The sequence below is a fragment of the Vulpes lagopus genome, chromosome 1 (assembly GCF_018345385.1).
Source record: "Vulpes lagopus strain Blue_001 chromosome 1, ASM1834538v1, whole genome shotgun sequence".
NCBI classification, from domain to species: Eukaryota; Metazoa; Chordata; class Mammalia; order Carnivora; family Canidae; genus Vulpes; species Vulpes lagopus.
In genome coordinates, this window is record NC_054824.1 from 131,538,089 (window position 1) to 131,562,152 (window position 24,064).

General features: G+C 40.6%; 2 protein-coding genes across 3 annotated transcripts in view; both read right to left on the minus strand.

Annotated features, from left to right (window-relative positions):
• LOC121487486 overlaps positions 1-24,064 on the minus strand; it is an 84,481-nt gene that overhangs the window by 35,886 nt on the left and 24,531 nt on the right. The window contains exons 5-9 of the mRNA XM_041749267.1: positions 22,027-22,282; positions 21,506-21,763; positions 19,427-19,834; positions 19,024-19,171; positions 16,225-16,751 (exon numbers count right to left, since the gene is read on the minus strand). Coding sequence (XP_041605201.1) covers positions 16,225-16,751; positions 19,024-19,171; positions 19,427-19,834; positions 21,506-21,763; positions 22,027-22,282 — 1,597 coding nt within the window. The remainder of the gene's footprint in view (positions 1-16,224; positions 16,752-19,023; positions 19,172-19,426; positions 19,835-21,505; positions 21,764-22,026; positions 22,283-24,064) is intronic.
• Positions 11,148-22,153, minus strand: LOC121483992 (zinc finger protein 24). 2 transcript variants are annotated; one of them, XM_041742544.1, is made up of 4 exons: positions 22,027-22,153; positions 19,427-19,929; positions 19,024-19,171; positions 11,148-16,751 (listed from the first exon to the last, which is right to left on the minus strand). In XM_041742544.1, exons 2-4 carry the CDS (start codon positions 19,844-19,846, stop codon positions 16,213-16,215), a joined length of 1,107 nt encoding a protein of 368 aa, XP_041598478.1. In that variant the 5' UTR covers positions 19,847-19,929; positions 22,027-22,153; the 3' UTR covers positions 11,148-16,212. The 2 variants fall into 2 exon arrangements, with proteins under 2 accessions (XP_041598478.1, XP_041598486.1); XM_041742552.1 differs by lacking the exon at positions 22,027-22,153 and adding an exon at positions 21,352-22,019.

Below are 24,064 nucleotides of genomic sequence, written 5' to 3' on the forward strand. Positions count from 1 at the left end.
AATAAATGTTACCAGAATTTACTAAAATCTATGAAAACATCTTTAAATTTAAATTCAAGTAATTAACATACAATGTATTATTAGTTTCAGAGGTAGAGCTCATTGATTCATCAGTCTTCTATAATACCAGTGCTCATTACATCAAATGCGCTCCTTAATGTCCATCACCCAGTTATCCCCCCTTCACCCTCCAGCAACCCTCAGTTTGTTTCCTATGATTTAAAGTCTCTTCTGGTTTGTCTCCCTCTCTAGTTTCATGTTTTAATTTCCCCTCCCTTCCCCTATGATCTTCTGTTATGTATGAAAACCGTTTAAAGGGAAGTTCTGCAACTGAAGAAACCAACAACTGTAATTAAGAACTCAGTAGATAGGATTACCAGCAGATTGGATAAATTGAAATGAGGATTGGTGAACTGAAAGATTAAGGAAACACCAAGACTGGGGATCCCTGGGTGGCTCAGTGGTTAAGCGCCTGCCTTCGGCCCAGGGTATCCTGGAGTCCTGGGATTGAGTCCCATGTCAGGCTCCGTGCATGGAGCCTGTTTCTCCCTGTGCCTGTCTCTCTCTCTCTCTCTCTCTCCCCCCCCCCCACCCCTGCCCTGTGTCTCTCATGAATAAATAAATAAAATCTTAAAAAAAAAAAAAGAAAGAAAACACCAAGACTGAAGCACAGGGAAGACATAGCAATTGTATCTCATATTGTAAAAAGGTCTAACATACAAATAATTTGACTTTCAAAATGAAGTAACAGATGATGAGTAAAGTCCCTAAAGAAAGAGTGGTCAAGAATTTTCTAACACTCATAAATATCAAGTCATAGATTAAAGGAGCACTACAAACACCAAGCAGAATAAATACAAAGAAAACTGCACGTGACATCATAGTACCTAATAAAACCAAAGAAGAAGAAAAAATCTTAAAAAGGGAGAAAAACATTATATTCAAATAAGCAACAAATAAGACTGGGGTTTAACTTCTCAACATAATGTCAAAAGATCATGTAATATCTTGGAAGTATAACTTTCAAAAGTAAGGGCAATAGTGACAGATGGTAGCTGCACTTGTGGTGAGCATAATATAACACGTAGAGAGGTTGAATCACTATGTTGTACACCTGAAACTAATATCACAACCAGTATAATCTGTATGTCAGCTATAATCCAAAAAATAAAATAATTAAAAATTTAGGGACACCTAGGTGGCTTAGTGATTAAGCATCTGACTTTTTTTTTAAGGTTTTATTTATTTATTCATGAGAGACAGAGAGAGAGAGGCAGAGACACAGGCAGAGGGGGAAGCAGGCTCCTCACAGGGAACCTTGGTGCAGAACTCAATCCTCGACCTTGGGATCACACCCAGAGTCTCAACTGCTGAGCCACCCAGGCATCTCAGCATCTGACTTTTTAAAATATATATATTATTTATCCATGAGATACACAGAGAGAGAGAGGGGAAGAGACATCTATTGGCAGAGGGAGAAGCAGTCTCTCCGTAGGGAGCCTAAAGTGGGACTTGATCCCGGTAGCAGGTTCACACCCTGAGCCAAAGGCAGACGCCCAACAGCTGAGCTACCCAGGTGTCCCAGCATCTGACTCTTGATGTTGGCTCAGGTCATGATCTCAGAGTCTTGGGATTGAGCCCTATGTTGGACTCTGAGCTCAGCGAGGTGTCTGCTTCAGAATTCTCTCTCTCCCTCTGCCTCTCACCCTGCTTATTTCTCTCTGTCTCTTTCTCTCTCAAATAAATAAATAAAATTTTAAAAATTATCAAGGCAATGTAAAAACATTTCCAGATAAACAAAAAAGAAGATAATTCACTACCGGTAGACTCAAGTAAATACTAAAAGGAGTTCTTCAGGCAAAAAGGGATCCCAGACAGAAAAAGAAGTTTAGGAAGAAAGAAGAACTACAGAAAGTACAAAACTGAGGGCAAATCTAAATACTGATTGTAAGAAAATGTAATAATGCCTAAAATCAGGACCTAAGTACATTATCAGAGAAGTGGTAGAAGTACTAATTTATAATGGATTCTAATAAACCAAGGATGCATGTTGTAATCTCTAGAGTAAAAGAGAAGTATAACTAACAAGTCCACAGAAAGTAAAATGGAGTAATAAAAACTGATTTTAAAAAAGGCAAGAGAAAAAGAATATAGAATAGGCAAGATAAATAGATAACAAATAGGAACACTGTAGGGCTGCCTGGGTGGCTCAGTGGTTGAGCATCTGCCATTGGCTCAGGCCGTGATCCTTGGGTTCCAGGATGGAGTTCCACATCGGGCTCCCCACAGGGAGACTGCTTCTCCCTTTGCCTATGTCTTTGCCTCTCTCTCTCTGTGTGTCTTATGAATAAATAAATTTTTATAAAATCTTTAAATATGAACATTGTTGATCAGTAATTATATTACATCAGTAATTATATTGTCCATGCAAATGGACTGTAAGACAAAAATTCTCAACTTTTTAAAAGTTTATATTGTATTCAAGCAAGACACACTAATGACAAGGATCCAAGAGATTTGAAATTAAAGTATGGAAAAAGATACTCCATTAAAACACAAACCAAAAGAAAGTTGTTCAGTATTAGACAAGAAGTAGATTTTTTTTTTTTAACTTATGATAGGCACACAGTAAGAGAGAGAGAGAGAGGCAGAGACACAGGCAGAGGGAGAAGCAGGCTCCATGCACCGGGAGCCCGATGTGGGATTCGATCCCGGGTCTCCAGGATCGCGCCCTGGGCCAAAAGCAGGCGCCAAACCGCTGCGCCACCCAGGGATCCCCAAGAAGTAGATCTGAAAGCAAAAGGCTTACTAAGGATAAAGGGGGACAGTTCTGTTGATAAAAGAGTCAATTTAACATGAAAACATATTCTTTTTTTTGAAGATTTTATTTATTCATGAGAGACACAGAGACACACACAGAAAAAAACAATACAATGATTTAAATATCCATTGCAAGAAGTTAGAAAAAGAATAGTAAATAAATCTAAGAAAAGAATGTAGAGAAATTCATACAGTACTATTCTGGGTTCCTGTCATAGCTTAGGGAAATTTTCACGATGTCCAAAATATTTGATGTCCTGCAAATGGAGGAAGAGGGTGTTCTCAAATTTCTTATTTGACAAGAACCCACTTAGGTGGTACAAACTTGACTTCTTTTCTTTTATTTTTTAAGACTTTATTTATTTATTCATAGAGACAGAGAGGCAGAGACACAGGCAGAGGGAGAAGCAGGCTCCATGCAGGGAGCCCAACGTGGGACTCGATTCAGGGTCTCCAGGATCACGCCCTGGGCTGCAGGCGGTGCTAAACCGCTGCGCCACCCGGGCCACCCACCAACTTGACTTCTAAGTGGAACAGTACATCTACAAAAGGAAAAGTGATGACATCTTTAATCAAATTTGGAGAGAACCTAGGAGTAGCTTCTTAAAGTGATGACATCTTTAATCATAAATTTGGAGAGAACCTAGGAGTAGCTTCAGCTCATGCCATTGTTGCCACTGAAACCCAACTGATACCAGTGTCATGACCTTCAGGGATACTGGCCAGGGAGTTGTGTAGGATGATTGTTCCTGTTACTGGAACCACCCCTATGACTGGCCGCTTCACTCCTGGAACCTTCACTAACCAGATGCGGACAGCCTTTCAGGAGCCAAGACTTCTGGTTGGTGGTTACTGATCTGACCACCAGCCTCTCACAGAGGTGTCTTATGTTGACCTGCCTACCACACCAATGGTAGAGTAAGTCATCTGCTGTATGTGGACACTGCTATCCTGTGCAGCAAGGGAGCTCACTCTTGGGTCTAATGTGGTAGATGCTGGCCCAAGGAGTTCTGTACATGTGTGGCACCATGTCCCATGAACACTTAGAGGAGGTCATGCCTGATTTCTGCTTCTGCAGAGATCCTAAATAGATTGTAGGGGAAGATAAGGCCACTACTGAAAGGGCTGTGACAAAGGAAGAATTTCAGGGTAAATGGACTGTTCCAGCTCCTGGAGATCCCAGACTTCTCTGAAGGTATGCAGGTGCCTTCAATGCCCATTCAGCAGATTCCTCCTGAAGACTGGTCTGCAGTTTCTACTGCTCAGGCCACTGAATGGATAGGAATGACTACTGAGTGGTTTAAGCTGTTCTTCCACAGACCCGTAAGCAGAAAATGGGAATATGTTGACAGAAAATAAAGTTTCTTTCTTTCTTTCTTTCTTTCTTTCTTTCTTTCTTTCTTTCTTTCTTTCTTTCTTTCTCTTTCTTTCTTTTTTTTTTTTTATTTAATTTTTGGGACGCTTGGGTGGCTCAGAGGTTGAGCGTCTGCCCTTGGCTCCGTGAGTGATCCTGGGGCCCCAGGATCGAGTCCCACAGCGGGCTCCCTGCAGGGAGTCTGCTTCTCCCTCTGCCTGTGTGTCTCTGTCTCTCTCTTTCTCTCTCTCTGTGTGTCTCATGAATAAATAAATAAAATCTTTTTTAAAGTTTTATTTATTTATTTATTTATTTATTTATTTATTTATTTATTTATTTAAGAGAGAAAGCATGAGTGGAGAAAGGGAGAAGCAGACTCTGCTGAGCAGGAAACCCGATGAGGGGCTTGATCCCAGGACCCTGAGATCATGACCTGAGCCGAAGACAGACACTCAGTTGACTGAGCCACCCAGACACCCCTAAACAGTTTCTTTAATTAAAAAAGAAATGAAAAAAAAAAAGAAAGAAATTGTAGAGCATGAATTAATGAAATAGAAAACAGTTCAGCTCTTGAAAAGAATAAAATTGATAGTGCCCCAACAAAACTGATCAAGAAAAATAAGGGAGAAGTACCATTTGTCAGCATAAGGAGTGCAAATGTGGTCATCAATGCAGATCTACAGCCATTATGGATATAATATAAAGGATATGATTAATAATTTTATCAAAAATTTTGAAATTTTATCCCAAATTAACACAAGAATAAATATAAAATCTGAAGACGTCTAGGTCTATTAAGGAAATTATCTGGAATTTAAAATTTTTCCCATCAAGAATATTCCAGGCCAAATATCACAATGGGAAATACTTCCAGATGTTAAAAGAAGAAATAAACCAATCTTACACAATCTCTTTAAGGAAATAGGAAAAGATGGTACCTTACCCAGCTAATTTTATGGAAGCTGTAGATTTTGTTCCTTACAGAGGAAGATTTCATTCATGGAACAGGGCCAGGAGGAGCCCGGCTTTCTCCAGGATTTTGGCATACCCATCTCTCCACATCTCCCTAGGATACCCTGCAGGCCTTTGATCACTCCAGCTGTCAGGGAGCTGCAGCTGAGCCTCCAGGGCATATTAAAAGGAATCTTTTTCTGACAGCTGGGATCCAGTTCTCTGACAGACTGAATCTATCTACACTTATCATACAATGCATATTTATCACATTACACTTCCCTAGACAAAGTGTTTATTTGCTTATAAATGTGGCTTTGGTTAGATATTTTCATTGAATTTCATTTAGTCAGCTTACTCAATGACACAGCTAATTGCACAGAGCCAGTGGAATTCTCAGACCTTCAGCTGGTCCAGGGGGCCCCATGCGAAGTTCTATAGGAATGGGAACATTTCTTGCCTGTAAGCCATGGTTTAGGGAAAAAAAGTATCCAGCTAAATAATGTGTCAGCAAAGTACCTCAGGAAGACCAGCCTGCCACCTGTTTTTGTAAATAAAGTTAAAATGGAACCCAGCCATGCCAATTTGCTTGTGTGTTACCTATGGCTGCTTTCTGCTACAATGGCAGAGTTGCATAGTTGCAGCAGAAGCTGTAGGGCCTGCAAAACTGAAAATATTTATTATCTGGCCATTTACAGAAAACATTTGCTGACCCCTGACCTCAATGAGAATTTTTTCTTTTTAACTTTTGATTTATTTTTTATATTATTATTTTGCTTATTATAAATATGCTGCTAGTTCTTCTGTAAAAAGAAAAAAATTAGTAAAAGTCACTGTCTCCAGAAGCCTATTTTGCAAACCTAGAATTTTGGTGTATGCTGTTCTATATATATGTGTGTATTATTTTGGCAAAAATTCTATTAATAGTGGTAAACTAAATTTTCCCCATTGTTATTAAGATTTTATATGCCCCCAAGCATAGCTCTACATCATCATTTTAAATTATGGCTATCGTGGATATTTATAATTGCTTTCTCAGTATCCCCCCAACCCCATTCCTGCCCCAAGCTTTCTCAATAATAGCACTTAAACTGATTTTCCTTTAGTGATTCACCCTTACTGGACCATTAAGTTTTCTTTATCTTTGACTTTTGACATAATTTCAAACTTATAGAAAATTGCAAGAATTAAAGAATTCCTGCACGAGATACCCCAAATGTTGACATTTTATTACAATTTATAATTCTCTATCTACCTGCTTTTTAATCAGATACATATCTATCTATCTATCTATCTATCTATCTATCTATCCATCGATATATGAGGGTTTTCTTCTGAATAGTTTAAGAGTAAGTGGCAGATGCAGTGTCCCTTTGAAATTTAAATCAGGCAAAAAGGAAGAGGATTTTGAGCCAAAGTGACACAATCTGGCTGCCATGTTGAGAAGAGCGTGAAGTGATGAGGCAAGCAGGGAAGCAGGTAGGCTATTAGCCTAAGCAACAGGAAGGACAGAATTGCCACTTTCTGAGATAAAGGACATGTGTGGGAAGGAATTAAAGGCCTGATTTAGGGCATGTTAGGTTTAAGATGTGTAGCTAGTCATTGTTCCAAACCCAGTTTATAAGCCGCTTCCTCTGCAGTGTTCTGCTCAGAGACCCATGACCCTTGGAGCTGGACTTCTAGTGCTTGCTGCTGGAGAGGTTGAAGGTGCCACCTGGAAGTATGGAGGAATCATACTCCGTGGTAGAAACTGACCAGAGAGAGGGAGAGTCTGCAGAAAAGTCTTCTCCCTCCAGCCCCACGATGAGCTGAGATGTAGCCCATAGCACTTGCGCTCTGAGCACAGTGAGACTGGGATCCCTGTGTGGCGCAACGGTTTGGCGCCTGCCTTTGGCCCAGGGCGTGATCCTGGAGACCTGGGATCAAATCCCACATCGGGCTCCCGGTGCATGGAGCCTGCTTCTCTCTCTGCCTGTGTCTCTGCGCCTCTCTCTCTGTGACTATCATAAATAAATAAAAATTAAAAAAAAATAATAAAAAAAAATGAACACAGTGAGACTAAGCAAACAACTATTCCGCAGCTCTAACACAGCTCAGCAACAGTTGTATCTGCTCTCCTTCCTTTTTCGTGTCCCATTTACCCTTCTCAACCTTTTCTGGGATTGCATCACTTCAATGAAATATTAACAATACGGTTTTGTTTTTTTTTGTTTTGTTTTATCTTAGGCTCTGTTTTCTTAGGAATCCAGTTAACTAAAGCAGGCCTCAGTGTGGCTATTTCTGGAATATATGAGCCTGTAGTTCCAAGAAGGGGTCGAGGCTGAGATACAGATTTTGCAGCGGTAGATAATATTTAAGGAGATAAAACCAGATGAGATCACCCAGGAAGAGAGTATAGGTAGAAAAGGAAAGAGATATGAACACTGCACCATGTAGAGGTCCAAAGAGATAAAGAGATAGTGTTGAGACTGAGGCAAAATGCCCGGTGAGGTTGAGAAAAACCAAGCATGTTGTTCTTGAAGTCAAATGAAAATGCTTCAGTCATGCAAAAATATTGCTGATGGCTCAAGCAATAGAAGTCTAATAAATGAGTATTGGAATCAGCAATATGGAGGTGAGCAAACTTTACTACAACACTTTATGTATGTAAGAATTTTTATACCATAATGTCACATCTCTCATTCCTAATGTAATATCTATTTTCTCTTTCTTTTCCCACGTCCAACCTCCTCCCACCCCAAAGAGTCTGGCTTGAAATTTATTAATTTTATTAATCGTTTTAAAATGTTAGCTTTTGATTTAAAAAGAATACAGGAATTTTTTTCTCATTTTTCTGTTTTTGTTGATCTCCAATCTAATCTTTGCTATTTTGTTTCTTCTCTTTACTTTGGGTTTAATTTGTTCTTATTTTGGTTTCTTAAGATGGAAGCTGAGGTAACTAAATTAAGACTTTTTCTTTTTTAGAAAGAGAGAGCATGTGCAGGAGTGGGAGAAGGAGAGACAGAAGCCCAAACATGCTCCATGCCCAGTGTGGAGCCAGCTGCAGGGCTCCATTTCATGAGCCTGAGATCATGGCCTGAGCCGAAATCAAGGGTCTGGTGCTTGCTTAACCCACTGAGCTACCCAGGTACCCCAAGACTTTTTTTTTTCCTAATGTGTTTATTGGTATACATTTCCCTATAAGTACTGCATCCCATAAATTATTTTTTCAAATATTTCTCTATACTTCCTTTCTCTCACCTTTGAGGACTCAAATTATAATTATACCTATCAGGGCACTTGAAGTTGTACCACAGCATGTTGATGCTCTACTCATTTTTTCTCAGTGTTTTCCTGTTTTTCATTTTGGATAGTTTCTATTAATATCTCTTATATACTTTTTTTCTTCTTCTATTGCATTTTAACTACAATTAATTCCATCTGTGTGTTTTGTTTTTTAACTTCAGACATTGTAGTTTTTGTCTCTAGTTTGGTTGCTTTTTTATATACCTTTGATGTCTTTACCGAACATGTTCAATGTTTCTACTAGCTTCTTGATCATATGGAATATAATTGTAATTGTCTTAATGTGCTTGTCTACTAATTCTTTTTTTTTTTTTTTTTGGTCTACTAATTCTTTGTCATTTCTGGGCCGTTTTAGTTGAGTGGTTTTTATTATAGATTGTATTTTCCTGCTTCTTTGTATGACTTATAATTTCTGATTGGATGCTAGACATTATGCATTGTGCCTTAATGGATGCTGGATATTTTTTATATATTCTTGAGTTCTGTCCTGGGATGTATTTAAATTATTTGGATACAGTTTTATCCTCTCAGGTCTTGCTATTAAGTGTCTTTTAGGGAGTATGAGTCTAGGGTTCATTTTTCTTCATTTAGGAGGCATGACCCTTCCTACTACTTAAACCAAGAGTTTCCCAGCCAGCCACAGCACTGTTGATATTTAGGGCTGGATAATTCATTATGCATTGTAGGATGTGCAGTAGCATCTCTGGCCTCTATCCACCAGATGCCAGTAGAACCTATCTTCTTTGGTTGTAACAACCAAAAAATGTCTCCAGAAGTAGCCGAACTGGCGGCGATGGGGTGAGGGTGGCAGGCAATAGTGGCAGGCCAAGTTGCCCTTGAGAACCAATGCTTTAGCTGATGCCCTGTGAATTATGAGGTTTTCTACTCAGGTACCCTCTGTAAGTTCCAGTGATTTTTTTCTCTAATCCTTTTGGATGGTTCTTTCTCCACCTCTAGTAGTTTCCCTATACACATGTGCTCATCAGTACGAGACTCGAGGTGAGTCCTCTGCAGACCCCCAGTGTTCTCTCCTATCTGGTATATTGCCTTGCAAAAGCTAGGCACCGTGGCCTCCCAGGACCCCTTGCTCCAATTTTTCAACTAAGGGAGACTCTACTTGAGTTCTCCTTCCCCGTGCTGTGGCCTAGAAACTCCCTCCAGGTAGTAAACTGAGACACCCAACCTTCCTTCAATTTGTTTCCCATCTCTCAGAGATCCCATCTCCCTGATCGTTTGTGGGATATATTTTGTAATATTTGTTCAGGCAGGTTAGATCTGGTCATCTTGGCCCAACAGATTTTGTGAGTTCATGTTTTAAAAACAAAACAGGACATATTTGCATAATAATCAGGAAAATCCAGGAGAGGAAAATCAATAATGCAAGATGAAGATTGTTGGGAACACGCCTTTGAGTAAGTGTGAGAGGATAGCTTAGAGCCAATGGAGCATTCAGGCAGAAGCACAAATGATCCAAAGTTAAAAGGAAAGAAGGCACTAATAAAATCAATAAATATGGACACTTTTTTTTTCCTGTTTAATAGGTAGATATGGGGATAGGTATAAAGAAAATTAAAATGTGAATGGGATGCTACCAGAATTGTGGACTTATGGGTCACTTTTTGGTGATTTTTATTTCTAAACACTGTATTACCACCTTCATAAAGAAAATATGCAAAGAAACATTTGATTTTATTTATTTGAAACATGTTAAAGAATTTAAAGAGGGACACCTGGGTGGCTCAGTGGCTGGGCATCTGCCTTGGCTCAGGGTGTGATCCTGGGATTGAGTCTCATGTTGGGCTCCCTGCGAGGGGCCTGCTTCTCCCTCTGCCTATGTCTCTGCCTCTTTGTGTCTCTCATGAATAAATAAAATCTTTAAAAAAAAAAAAAAGTATTTAAAGAAAATAAGTATCTGGGCACTTTTGTTCTATTCTTAGCACCTAGTCATACTACTTCTTTGCCCCCAAATGGTTTCCCATTTCATTTAAAGTCATAGTCCCATCAATGGCTAAACCAGGTCTTCCTTATCTGGCCCCACTCTCTACCCTTTCCCCATTTATTTCCTGGCTTCACCCACTTTACTTCATGTTTATTCTGCTTCAGTGTCTCTGCCCCCTTGCTGTTCCTTGAACAAATTACATTGCTCCCACATCAAGTTCTTTGCGCTTGATATTCCCAAGTATGGATATCTTTCCTCTAGAGTCTCATGGCTTGCTTTCTTATCGTTACTCCTATCTTCCCTCAAATTTCACTTTCTTTTCCAATTTATTTCCTCCTTACCACCCATCGTATGACATACAATATGCTTTTCCTTTCTCAACTGTTGTGTGTAGTTTCCACATATAGAAGCAATAGATGCAAACCCCGACAACAAGGTTTTGGACATTAGCAACTTCAGATCCACAAGTCTGATAATAAAATTAGGGCCCCAGAGAACCATGTTTGAGGAGGGGAGTGCTTCAAGGGTCACATACAGTGGGTGCCTGAGGGGAGTGCTCCAAGAGTAATGGTTGGAGGTGGGTACAGCACAGACTTGGCAGTGTAATCACCAGTCCGAGGACCAGGTTAATGAATCTGTATGAAAGATGAAAGAGACATGCCAAAGACAAGACTGTGAAAGGCTTTTCAACATCTATAGATGTTCCCAATACCAATATTCAGTTATTGTCGGAATGTAAAATGTTATGTGTGTGGTGCAGAGGGGAGTAACAAATGGCAGAAGTTGACAGAGGCCAAGTCATGGAAGGCCATGCTAATTTTATTAACCTATATAGTGCATAAAGTGTTAAGTCTAGAGTTTAGAATTACAAAGCTTTTCTACAAATCAATAAGAAAATACAAAGAACCTATATTAATCAGGACAGAAACCCAATTCAGTTATTTTAAACAAGAAAGGGACTTTATTGGCTCACAAAACTTTGAAGTTTGGAGGTAGGGCAGGCTTTAGGCACAGCTGGATCTAGGGCCTCCAGAAAAATGACATCAGAACTTAGTTCTCATTCCTTTCTGCTAATCTCTGAGTTTCTTCTCAGACTCTCCACATGGCATAAATTCAGGCTACAGTTCTTAGTTCGTGGGATTTCTGTAGAGCCTTCTTTCCAATAGTTCCAGCAGAAGTTCTGTTGAGAGCTCTCTTTTGCCTGGCTTGAGTTACATGCCCATTCTTTAATCACTGTGGCTAAGAAGCTGCAGGACTACTCAGGAAGGCCAGACCTGGTCATCTACTCATCTAAGCCACAGTGCATGAGTTCCCCACAATAAATAAGGATTCTGTTACCAGAGGATGGGGAAAGATGCTGAACAACAACAAAAACAACAAAAAAACCACCCAACAACATATATCCACACATAACCCAACAGAAAAGCTATTATAGGTAAAGGACATGAACAAACAATCCATGATAAAAGTGGCCAATAAACTTAAGAACCTCAACCTCACCATTAATTAGGGAAATACAAGATGATTTTTTTTTCTTTTTTGCCCATCAGATAAACATTATCACTTGTAGGTAAGGCTATGTGAGGACATGAGCACTTTCTATACATATGGGTGAAAACAAAGTTATGAAGACCTTTGGAAAGGCTAAGATGGGTCTATCAGAAAGCACATCCTTTGACCCAATCATCCACCTCATATAACTCCATCCTAAAGAAATTCACACGTGTGCACAGAAATACATGAAAAGGATGTTTACTTTGGCAGTGTAATAATAGCAAGAGAAAAAATAAGGGAATAGTTAAATAATGGGATTTTCCTAGTATTAGTTCTTATTCAAATCAACCATTAAAGAAATTTAAAGACCTTAGGATCAATTTTTGAGACAAAAAAAAAAAGCTAAACAATACATATATATGATCTTATTTACGTAAAGACAGCATTTAAGTATATGTATATTCATATGGAAATGTTTGGGAAGAGAACTAGGATGTATTTCAAATTGTGGACAGTGGAATGTGATTGGAAGTGCTGGAGAAAAGGTCTCTCTTTGCTCTTGTGTATCATTTAAGTTTTCTATAATGAGACAGTAGTCATTTATACTTCCATAATTAAAAAAATAAAAATAGGCAAACAGTTCACAACAGGAAATTCAAGTGGCCAATAAACATAAAAATATGTTCCTCCTAATCAATAAAGACAAATTTTGCCTATCAGAGTGGTAAAAATATTTAAGGATTTGGTGTTGGTGGGAGTGGAGGCAAACAGGCACTCTACTGATGGAGTTGTAAATTAGTACCATCTTTTTGTTGATAGTTCTCAAAATGTTAAATGTGTACATTCTCTGACCCAATAAATCTATTTCTTGCTATTTATCCTACAGAAATATCCACACAGCCAGCAAAATAGATGGGTAAAAATGTTAACTATACTTTTATCTGTAATAAAAAATTGCAAAGAATTCTTCCATCAATAAGGGGTTAAATTACAGTATATTCATGCAATGGAATAGTGTGCAGCCATAAAGAACAATGTCTACATCAAGGTGGGGAGGCAAGTTTCAGTGCAGTACATGGAAAATGAGGCTATGTACCTACCTCATATGGTTGCTGTAAAGATTAAGGGTTAATCCACGGTAAAGCGCTTCCAACAGTGCCTGTGTACAGCAACCAGAGTCTCACTATTAACACATTTTGTTTAACTATGTATATGCTTAAGTCTGGAAGAACAGCAAACCAATTATTACTTCTGAGTAAGACTGTGAAAAGGAATGTCCTTTTTCATTTAACATTTCTATACTGTAGAAAATTCAAATTAACGTGTTTAGTAAGCTTTTAAATTTGTAACCATAAAAAGCATAAAATTTATCAAGGTTTAACAGCCATCACTCACTGCACTGTGAAAAAATCTATATCCCCGTAAAGTTCAGAGAACTAAGATCTGAGTTTTAGCTGTAATTGGGCCACATGCAAGTCACACAATCTCCGAATCTTTCTTTCCTGGTTTACAAATCTAAGTGAGATAGGTATAGTGATTAATCCAGTGCCTGGCGTGCAGATTATTTCAATACATATACCCCTCCCTTCAATTTACTTAAATGTGATAAACATATTGCTAAATTAAGTTTTGTGAGCTTAACCTCCAAGAAAACAGAAGAATATTTAGCAATAATGAGTGAATGCTCAGTAGCCATTGGGCAATTCTCAGCGGTCTGCACGCCATTAATCATGACTGCTCTTTTACTGACCGAACAGATGGCACTGCTTGGCAACTACCAGATCACCACTCCATCAGAGGCTGGGCAGCCCCCAGAATTGCTGTGATTATCTGTGAGCATAAATTAATGGCTGGATGAAATAATAAATCACTGATTAGTTATTTTAAATCAATTTGTCTAATGGGGACTTAGCCAAACTGGAGATGATGAATACCTAGACTACAATTTATTTTCCCGTGTACCCTAATCCAGTCTTTTTTGGGTCCAGCCCATTTTCCCAACAGAGCCTTGCCTTAACCTCAGAATCCTTTCTAAACAACACACACGTATCAGATGTCTGACAAGACAAACTTGTATTTGCCAAGTCTAACACCACTTTTTCTAAGCTCTGACATTATACCAAACATCTTTGGCATTTATGACAAATATACCACAGGGAAGCTTCTTTGTATAGAGGAAAGATGTAAGATTTAAAAAAAGGGTGAAATTCTAGCTACTGAGAGGTTGCTCTCTTCTTACCTACTCTGATACAAGAAATCTGTCATCCCAGCAGAAGCATTAAAAATATACCACCTCAAAACCTACTTGGAAAGAAGCCAGTTATAAATAAATAAATCAACTCAAGATCATTTTAGCTTAGAGCGGAGGAGATTATAGCTTTATTGGACATTGACTTGTTTCCTCTCAGCCACAAAGAGAAAAATACCCAAACGAAAGTCCCTACATTTTCTTGTATAACTTAAAATACATTATATCATTACTACATATTTATACTTCAATAAATCTTAATCTATAAAGCACATTTCTTATAATTAATTGTTATCAGAAAATCTATAAACAAGCTCCATTCTGCCTCACTTTCCCACCAGCTGGCCTTGCATTTATTACTATGCTTTTTAACAGGCTCATGCAAATCTCACCTTCCATTTTTAAATTTGATCCAAGCACTAGATGTAACCAAAATCTCTGGAACTATGAAATCTTTTTATTCACATGGGTCATTTTCCACACAATTAATGCCCACTATAAAAAAAGCCTTTTCTCATATTCTCTATTTTAACTTCCAGAGTTTTCCACTAAACAATAAAACCACAGTACTTGGGATTCTCAGCCAAAGAGTATATAATCCTACTACTACAATGTATTACTTTTATACATTTTGTAAAATGTGTTAAGACTTAAAATTAAAAAAAAAAAATAGTTCAATTCTGATAGTTAATAAACTAGTTGTTAATAACCTATTGTTTATTTTTTAAATAGAACAATCCATTCAACTTAACATGTAAGTACAACCTCGATGCTACTAGAGATTGATTAGTTTAAAAGACCCACAAACCTCCAAACTGTGATAGAGGATCTTAGACTCACCTCTGAAGATTGCTGGAGAGCTGGCTAGCTCTTTGAGCTGAGTCTTCCTTTCCCCCAAACACAACACCCTGGTAAGAGAACTATGGCTCTGGGAATCTCAGAGATGACCTCCCCCAGGACTGCTCAGACAGAGGGAAGAAGCTAACTCACATGGAACGGTTTTAGACTAAATCCCCAATGATTTACAGTGGAAGAAATATCTACCTACCTATGGTAGGGTTACAGTACCTAGCACAGTGCCTTGTCGGTAGAAAATGTTTAATAATAAATGCATGGCTGCTTTGTTAGCCTGGTGTGCAACCCTTTTGTACCAAAAGAATAAAACCGCAAACCTGATACTTGTTGCCCACCTGTCATGGATTTTTGTGTCCTTAACAAAAGAAAGGCAAAATAATAAATCAGAATTTCAAGTCTCTTTTGTTTTCTAAAAGCCAAGACAGACCATTACCCTCATGTTCACATTTGCCCTTCGACACTGCTGTTCACTACAAATTCTTCCCCAGTGTTAGAATTTCTACTCTCCTAGTTTTACAAGTGTTTATTGTTCACACTGTCTGCTTTCTAGCAGTAACACAGGAGAACATTATTCTCATTAGCGGGATGCCTTCAAATGACAGACAGGACAAGTGGTGTTTGAGTTTCCCTACAGGCAGATGATTACATTGAGATAAATTCTTGCTATACTTCAATTCTTGAAACAGTGTATGTTTCTCTTCCCCAATCTAGGTGTCCCATTCACTGATGTTTTATCACCATCACTTCTTATCTGAGTTTTAAGGCTCATTTTAAATTGAGCCTTTACATTCTGAAATGCATACTCAAATTAGGTAAAAGGAAACAGAAGGGTAAATTTTTTAAAAAATGGTTTCAGTTTTCAGATTTTATAATTCCTATCTTGCCTTATAACATAGAAGGGAATGTATCCTTGCCAAGAACATCTGAATGATCAACACAGAAATAACGTCTGTCTAAAAAGGAAACTTTTAAGGGACAAAGAATCAGGTAGTTCATTATTTGGAAAAACAGTAAGAATATAAACATCACATGGAAGATTTAGGCATTAACACCTGAATTAAGTTTAAAATTTCAGTTTCTAGGCAGGTATGACATTGTTTCTTTCAAGATAAAATAATGGTGGGTGAAGATTTTCTACATTTCCCAGTGGCTTTTCTAACAGTCTATATAGGGAAATAAAACTATTATGTATCATTTGTTTTTAATTTTGTCTTCATTTCTGAAGAAAAAGACCTGAGTGCTGATTTTTTTTTTTTTTGTAATTTCTTAAACTTTCACAACATTCAGAAGTTTTTCTGCATTGTGTCTTCGCTGATGTCTAAAAAGATTCGAGCTTTGACTATAAGATTTCCCACACTGAACGCATTCATAAGGTTTCTCCCCAGTATGGATTCTCTGATGATTAATAAGCCCAGAATTCTGGCTAAAGGCTTTTCCACATTCAAGACATTTGTAAGGTTTTTCTCCAGTATGGACTCTCTGATGTTGCACAAGAATAGAACTTCTGCTGAATGCTTTCCCACATTCAACACATCCGTAGGGTTTCTCCCCACTGTGGATTCTTTGATGAAGAATGAGGGCTGAGCCCTGACTGAAGTGTTTTCCACATTCATCACATATATGCTGTTTCTTTCGAGAGGGATTTCTCTTTCTTTCAAATCTGCCCTTGGGGAAACAGGCTTCTCCATACTTAAAAATCTGAGGAACACCTATATTTAGAGTGCCAGGAACTTCATGAGATTCTACTGCTGAAGGAATCTCCTGCTTTGGAGCTAGTGCTCCATTTTCAGTCCTACCATCATCATCTGAAATAAAGAGAAAATGTAAATATCATTCATTTCCTATTCTGGGAGGAAAAAAACCTGAAAAAAATTGAGTAAAAGTGAACTAAAAGTAAATAGCTTCCATATATCTATAAGCAGCACTCTGAAAACTAGTGAGAAGGTAGCCTACTCCAAAAAAGAAAAAACTGGAATGACTGATTATGAGCCTAAGGGAGGTAATGGCATGCTAACATAATGAGGAATTAAAAGGTTGTATCTGAAAAAAAGTGATAACACGAAGTGGGCTATACAATACTAATCAGAAAACAAAGGGCAGAAGGATGGTAGATGCTAAGACTGTTGGAGTGATGCCGCTAGGTCTGGATGAAACTTCAGAAGAAACATAAGATAAAATTGCCCCTAGGAAATCTTTATATATTCTTTTGCTTCGAGGAAGGGAGAAATTACATCAAAATATAATAGTTAAATAACAGGCAATCTGTCAGAAAATGAGCAAGACAAGGCAGATCACAGCCAACACTACACTGAAAGCAGAACCCAGAAGATGTCCAGGTAAGAAACTGAAGCTCAACTGGGGATATTCTCTGTTAACTCAGGACACGATACTTACATTCAGTAGGCCCTTGGTAAATCAAAGTTTTCCTACAAATGAAGGTTGCCCTGCTTGGTATCTGCCATGGTACTTAAAGGAGTTCTTATTTCTAAGCCTCAGTTACAGGAGTCTGATGAAACAAAAGCCTGAATTAATTACCAACAAGAAGTACCATTACCCACCTACAGGAAGCAGTATGAGCAAGTCTCATTTGAGACTTTTTGGAAACTTCAAGCCTTGAAGAATATAGTTATTTCAGGGTGAGCAGCAGCAATGAGAAAAGTAGCAAACATTACTCATGTCTATGATAAATGATTAAGGAAGGGATAAAGTCTATGGCTCAGTTGGTTAAGCGTCTACCTTCGGCTCAGGTCACCATCCCAGCGTCCTGGGATGAAGTTCGGTGTCCAGCTCCCTGCTCAGCTTGGGAGCCTACTTCTCCCTCTCCCTCTGCCCTTCCTCCTGCTTGTGCATGTACTATCTCAAATAAATAAATAAAATCTTAAAAAAAAAAAAAAAAAAAAGGATAAAGTCAAGAGAGGAGACTAACAGTGAGAGACTCAAGGGTACAGGCGATCAGTGAGGTCCGGAGATGTGAACAGAGAAGCAAGTGCTAAAATTATGAGGGGACAAATGTTCCCCATATGTGGTAGAGACTAGACCCCTGAAATGAGGCTATTGACAACTAAGGGAAAATTATTCTAAAATTCAGGCAGGGGAGAAATTTTTTACCCAAGAAAATGTCACCTCCAATGACCGGGGATAGTAGTTCTCAAACTTCATTCCAGAGAAGAATGTTCCATGAAACATGTAAAACCACAGGCTCTAGCAGACTTCAGCCCCACCCCACCAGTTCTGGTTCCCTAGCACTGTCCCCTCAGATGGGAAGAAAACCTGATGCCACCCCACCTGTGGCATAAACCAGCATTATCCACAACTACCTCAAGGAAAGATTCCAAGGAAAGGAAAAAGTCTCAAGGAGCAGTTTTAGGAATATACTGGGGTTGTATCAAACCATATTAAGTATGTGGTATCAAAAGCCAATATACTGGGAAAGACTAGTTTAAGTGACTTATAATTGTGAGCTTTTAATTTTTCTGTACTTAGAGCAGATTTTAGCTATGGAGCCTATTTTTGCATAAATACTTGGATAAAGTGAAGAGTTTTACCAAATATCATTTCTACAAAAGATGCTTCTTAGAAAAAAAAAAAAAAAAGACTCTAGGTAGGACATTGAAGAAAAAAACAAAAATAACCAAAAATTTAGAAAGACTTCAGTGGTCAGCAACATAAAGAATGGATCTGAAGAGGCTTCAAGTAAGATTATGCCAAGAGAATTAAGCAGGAGATCGAAAGGATACGAAACAGATGACAAAGAATGTTGCACGTGCTGCACTCAAAATAAGGAACCTAACCTACAAGTGGGTGCTGGCTCAAAGGTAAGACAAATGCCAGCCCGATAGGAATAGGTCTTTAAGAAAAGGTAAAAAGAAAAGGCTGACGATGTTAATGTCTAAGAATAAAGACCTGAGATCTGCAGACCAATTGTTGTAAAAATCAGAATCCTATGCTATGTCTAGGTCTACAAAATCAGGTTAAGGTAATTATTCCCTACCCTCTGATGGGAACAAGCAAAGAGTTCTGGACAAAAGACCCACATTCTCTTTCACCATCTAGCCCACTGGGAGTTTTGGTCCTCACCACAGTGCCTTAGAGAATGGAGCTCCCATGATGCCCACTTGAGCTGGTTCTCCACAGCATCAAGCTCAGAATTTGGTAATCCCTGAGCTTCTTCTTGGGAAACTATCTCCTCTACCAGAACTTCCCGTTTTCGTCGACGGAGAGAAACCTGGAAAAAATGAAGTCTAGTTCAGGTGAGAAGAAATTTGATAAGATTCAGAACTAAAAACACGTAAGAGAAACTGTAACACCATATATACTGCGGGGGCCTATGTGACAAAGCATAGCTAGAGGGGGGACAGTGAGGGGTTAAGGGGGAGCCAATAAACATAATTCTAATTTAGTCGAGTGGAATTAACTCAACAGCTTTGCCTAGTGCTATGCCAGTGCTTCTGACCCAGGAGAGTGACACAAGCTGACTCACCGGTTGTCCAGGGTCATCTAGCTCACTCTCTAAATCCTCCAGCACTGTCACTGCCTCTTCTCCATTCTCTGGATGATGCTCTCGAACCCAAGTCTGCAGTTCCTTGGGTAGGATGGCAACAAACTGCTCCAGCACTACCAACTCCAGAATCTGTTCTTTTGTGTGTGTCTCTGGCCTGAGCCATAGACGGCAAAGTTCTCGAAGCTGGCTCACAGCTTCACGGGGCCCAGGTGAATCCTGGTATCCAAACTGCCTGAATCGCTGTCGGAAAACCTCTGGATCAGGAAGATGGTTCCAGGGGATGCTTGATCCCTCTTCACCATCGGGATCCTCCTCCAACTTCACTCTCAGAATTTTTTCCTCTTCATCTGGAGTTGGGATTATAAGTATTGAATCCTCTTCCACAGACTGTGCAGACATTCTGATTTATAATACTTCAAGAAAAGTCAATCAAGGCAGGATACAGGCCTCAGGGAAATACCCTGTTTTCTTCACAGGCACTCCTGAGGAAAAGAAATAAAACAAACAAAAATATATAACCAAATATCCTAAGAACTTGAACATATACTGATAAAAGAAGTAAAAGATACTTGTATTTTTTTTTTACTGGATTAAAAATTCCAATCAATCACCTACAGCAAAAGTTGGCAAACTACAGCTTACAGCCAAATCTGGCTTGCTGCCCATTTTTGTACCATGCTTGTACTAAGAATAGTTTTCATTTTTACATGGCTACAAAAAAATCACAAGAACATTTCACAACATGTGAAAATGACATATTAAAATGTCTGTATCCAGGGATCCCTGGGTGGCGCAGCGGTTTGGCGCCTGCCTTTGGCCCAGGGCGCGATCCTGGAGACCCAGGATCGAATCCCACATCGGGCTCCCGGTGCATGGAGCCTGCTTCTCCCTCCGCCTGTGTCTCTGCCTCTCTCTCTCTCTGTGACTATCATAAATAAATAAAAATTAAAAAAAAAATAAATAAATAAAATAAAATAAAATAAAATGTCTGTATCCATAAATAATTTTATTTGTTCACAATTCAACAATGGCAGATTTGATTAGTTTCAACAGACACTATATCGTCTGAAAAACCTAATATTTACTATCTGGCCATTTAGAAAAAGTTGGCCAATCTATGACCTACTAAGTCAACAAACCTTATTTCAATAATCAGAAGAATCCAAGTAAGAACCAGTCCAACTCAGTGTTTTCTAAATGCATTTGACGTTGGAACACATTATTTGCAACTCAGGACTGGTTGTCCCACGAAGGTCAACTCAAAAGGCACTGCTTTTCTGTTTAAAAAATTTTTTAACAAAATCCTTTTCAGGAGTTACATTTCTTAGGAGTTAAGAAATATTTTTCAAATGTTTAAGAATCTCCTGAACTTAAAATGTATCTTTAAAAATATCCACTTACTCAGTAACAGAGCAATACTGAAATACTGGGAAAAAAAAAAATCTAACCACTAGGTGCCATGCTATTCAGCCACCCAACACCACTACATTCAAATCTATAATGACAGGCCTTAATCACAGCAAATTTAAGGAAGAAAAGGCACTATCATAACAACTTAACTTCATGTAGGGCCCATTATCAGCATCTCACGCTGGATGACTCACAATTTTCCCAGCTTCTATGTTCAGGGAAACCTTGTGCTATTTCTGATCCTTTCCTTGTTATCTGCACAGTCATGCCCATGCCATTGTTTACAACACATACTAGGAATGAGCCACGCAGTTACTCAGTGTATCTATTTAGGGCCCAGAATCTGAAAACCAATGATTTCACAAAACTTCTTGAAACCCTAACAAGACCAGTTATCAGAAGACACCTTATCAGCCAAGTAATGCAAACAGGTTCAATCAAGTACTCTGGAGTGTGGCGGCCAACATCCGTAGGTTCCTATTCCAGGACCCTACCTTATCCAAGGCTCAATCTTTCTATGGAAAAGCAAGCGCTCTCCCTTTTATGTCCGCTTTGCAGCCTGCTCGCGGGCGGTGAAGAGGTGCAAGGGCAGGCCCGCGGTCACTAGTGTTTGGGCGGGGAGCCGCGTCCCAGGTGATCTCGCCTCACTCCGGCCGGGTTCCGCTGCAAACCCCGCCCCTGCCCTGGCGTCCTCCAGCCCCCGTTCCTCGCCTCGCGCTGGCCGATTTCGGACGACCAAAAGCCCCACTGCCCCAACAGCGTCGGGGCCACGGCACTTCCGCCCGCGTCCGGCGGAACTACAAGCCCCGGCAGCCCCCGCGCAAGGCCCGCCCCCTCCCACCTCCGCCCAAAACGAGTCCCAGAACCCTCCGCGAGACGCCAGGCCTCGAAATAGAACAAAACCGGCTGATGGGGGAGGGGGGGCGGCGAGGGTCGCGAAGGACACAGGGGAAGGAGGACCGTCCGCTGGTGCTGAAAGCCCGATCTGGCCTTCGTTCTACCCCTATCTGCCCCCCGCCTGCTGGACGCGGAGACCGCGGCCCGTCCTCCGCGCCCCCGGGAAGCGGAGGAAGGTGCCCGCCAGGCTTCCTCGCTGACTCCTGCCAAGAGGTCCGCAGCCTCTTAGCCCGGCGTCCCCCTCACGCCCTTCCCCTCATTCTCGCGCAAACCTCCGGCTCAGGATCCGCAGCAGCTTCGCTGTCCAAAGCAGACGCAGAAACGCCGCTCACAAGCCGTTTCCCAGAAGCCCCCGGCGCGGACTGCTTCCGGTCTGCGGGTCCCAGGAGGCGGAGAGAGGCGAAGCCCCGCGTTGCCATGGAGATGCGCTCCGGGCGGGGGAGGGGCGGCGCGACGACAATGCTCGCTTTGAGGCTGCGCTTGGCCTCGGGCCTCTCTGCTCCGAGCGCCCAGGGTTCTGTGTTCCGCCTCCGAGACGGGGGAGAGAAAGAGAGAATTCTGCGGCTAAGATAGTCTTTACGGCTCCACGAGCCGTCTACGGGAGGCTCTCAGTAACCCTCTGAAAGGGGTGATGCGAGCGCGTATTTGTGAGTGCGCCCTACGTTGCACCCGCCACCTGTATTGTCATTTTCACGACAGCTCTGTGGCGGTAAGAACTTTTGTCATCCCCGTTTCACAGCTGAGAGAGATCATTGAGGCACAAGTAGGTGACTGGTCTAGAGCTCCTAACTAGTAAGGGGAATCAAGGTCGGAAAGCAGGGCAGGCCGGGTGGCTCAGCGGTTTGGCGCCGCCTTCGGCCCAGGGCCTGATCCTGGGGTCCTGCGATCGAGTCCGTGTGGGGCTCCCCGCATGGAGCCTGCTTCTCCCTGTGTCTATGCCTCTCTCTGTGTCTCTCATGAATAAATAAATTTAAAAAAAAAAAAAAAAGATTGGAAAGCAAAGCATGACTCCGACCTTTGGCTCCAACTACGTGTTACACAGCTTTATTTTGACCAAATTATCCGTCAGGGAAACAAGATGAGACTCTTAAGGGCTTCGGCAGCGACCTCAGCGAATTCGCAGAGTGCATGGTCATCTGACTTTAGGCTTGACGTTTGTACCACAAAAAGCGGCTGCTGAAGTTATCATTTGAAAAGTAAATCAGCCCACTCCACCCTCCTATTGAAAAAGGCCTTCAAAAGATCCCCACTGCCTTATGTAGGACATAAAAACTCCTTACACTGGCCTGCAAAGCCCCCTGCGGTCTGTTCCCTGCCTCCCCACTCTGACCTCAGTTCTTAGGCCCATTGTGAGCCTGGATTCTTGGCCTCACTGGAAGTCTCTCCACCCTTCATAGCAGAGTAGATTGATCTCATTTATTCATTTTCCTGGGGTTTTTTTGGCCCTCCCCTCTTTTTTTTTTTTTTTGGTCTGTAAGTCCATAAGGGCAAGGACCTTGTTTGTCTTGTACAACACAGTATCCCCCACCTAGTCCTACAATTCTGACTGCCTGGTACATAGAGAACTCAATAAATATTTGTTGAATAAATGAATGAATCGTGGGCTTGTCACACTGCTGCTTTTGCTAGGTCACATGTCAGGCATCAGAAACCACACAAAAGAGCCCTGTTGTTTAAGGTCTATGTTAGAAGTGTAGGTCCAGCCTTCCAGAACCATTCCAAGATCTCAGGCTTCAGCTTTCTGCCTCATTCAGGGCTTCATAGAGTGCCCTCAGCCTCTGCTGGATTCATGAATGAGAGAGCTAGCCACCAAGATGCTGATGGTATAGCACTCATTTATGTTCTTTTTTTTTTTTTTTAAAGATTTATTTATGATAGAGACACAGGCAGAGGGAGAAGCAGGCTCCATGCGGGGAGCCTGACGCAGGACTCGATCCCGGGACTCCAGGATGGCGCCCTGGGCCAAAGGCAGGCACCAAATGGCTGAGCCACGCAGGGATCCCCTCATTTATGTTCTAACAGGAACTTTGTCTCCTCAGAACCTAACTCTGGTCCTTCCTCTCTCTTTTCTCATTTAGGAGGCTTCAAAATCCAACCATTTCACTCTCCTCCTTGGCTACTGCCACCAACCTGCTTGGCTGGTCTTCCCAACTTTTTCTTCTTTTTTTTAAAGATTTTATTTATTCGTGAGAGACACAGAAAGGCAGACACTTAGGCAGAGAGGAGGCAGAGAGGCTCCCTGAGAGAAGCCTGATGCTGGACTCGATCCCAGGACCCCAGGATTACAACCTGAGCCAAAGGTAGACAGTC

Bases quoted from the DNA above. Each gene is read 5' to 3' on its own strand.
- LOC121483992 (XM_041742544.1), bottom strand. From the start codon at position 19,846: ATGTCTGCACAGTCTGTGGAAGAGGATTCAATACTTATAATCCCAACT. The intron at 19,172-19,426 runs GTGAGTCAGCTT...CATTTTTTCCAG, and splicing joins TAGATGACCCTGGACAACCG to GTTTCTCTCCGTCGACGAAA. The intron at 16,752-19,023 runs GTGAGGACCAAA...TCTTTATTTCAG, and splicing joins CCATTCTCTAAGGCACTGTG to ATGATGATGGTAGGACTGAA.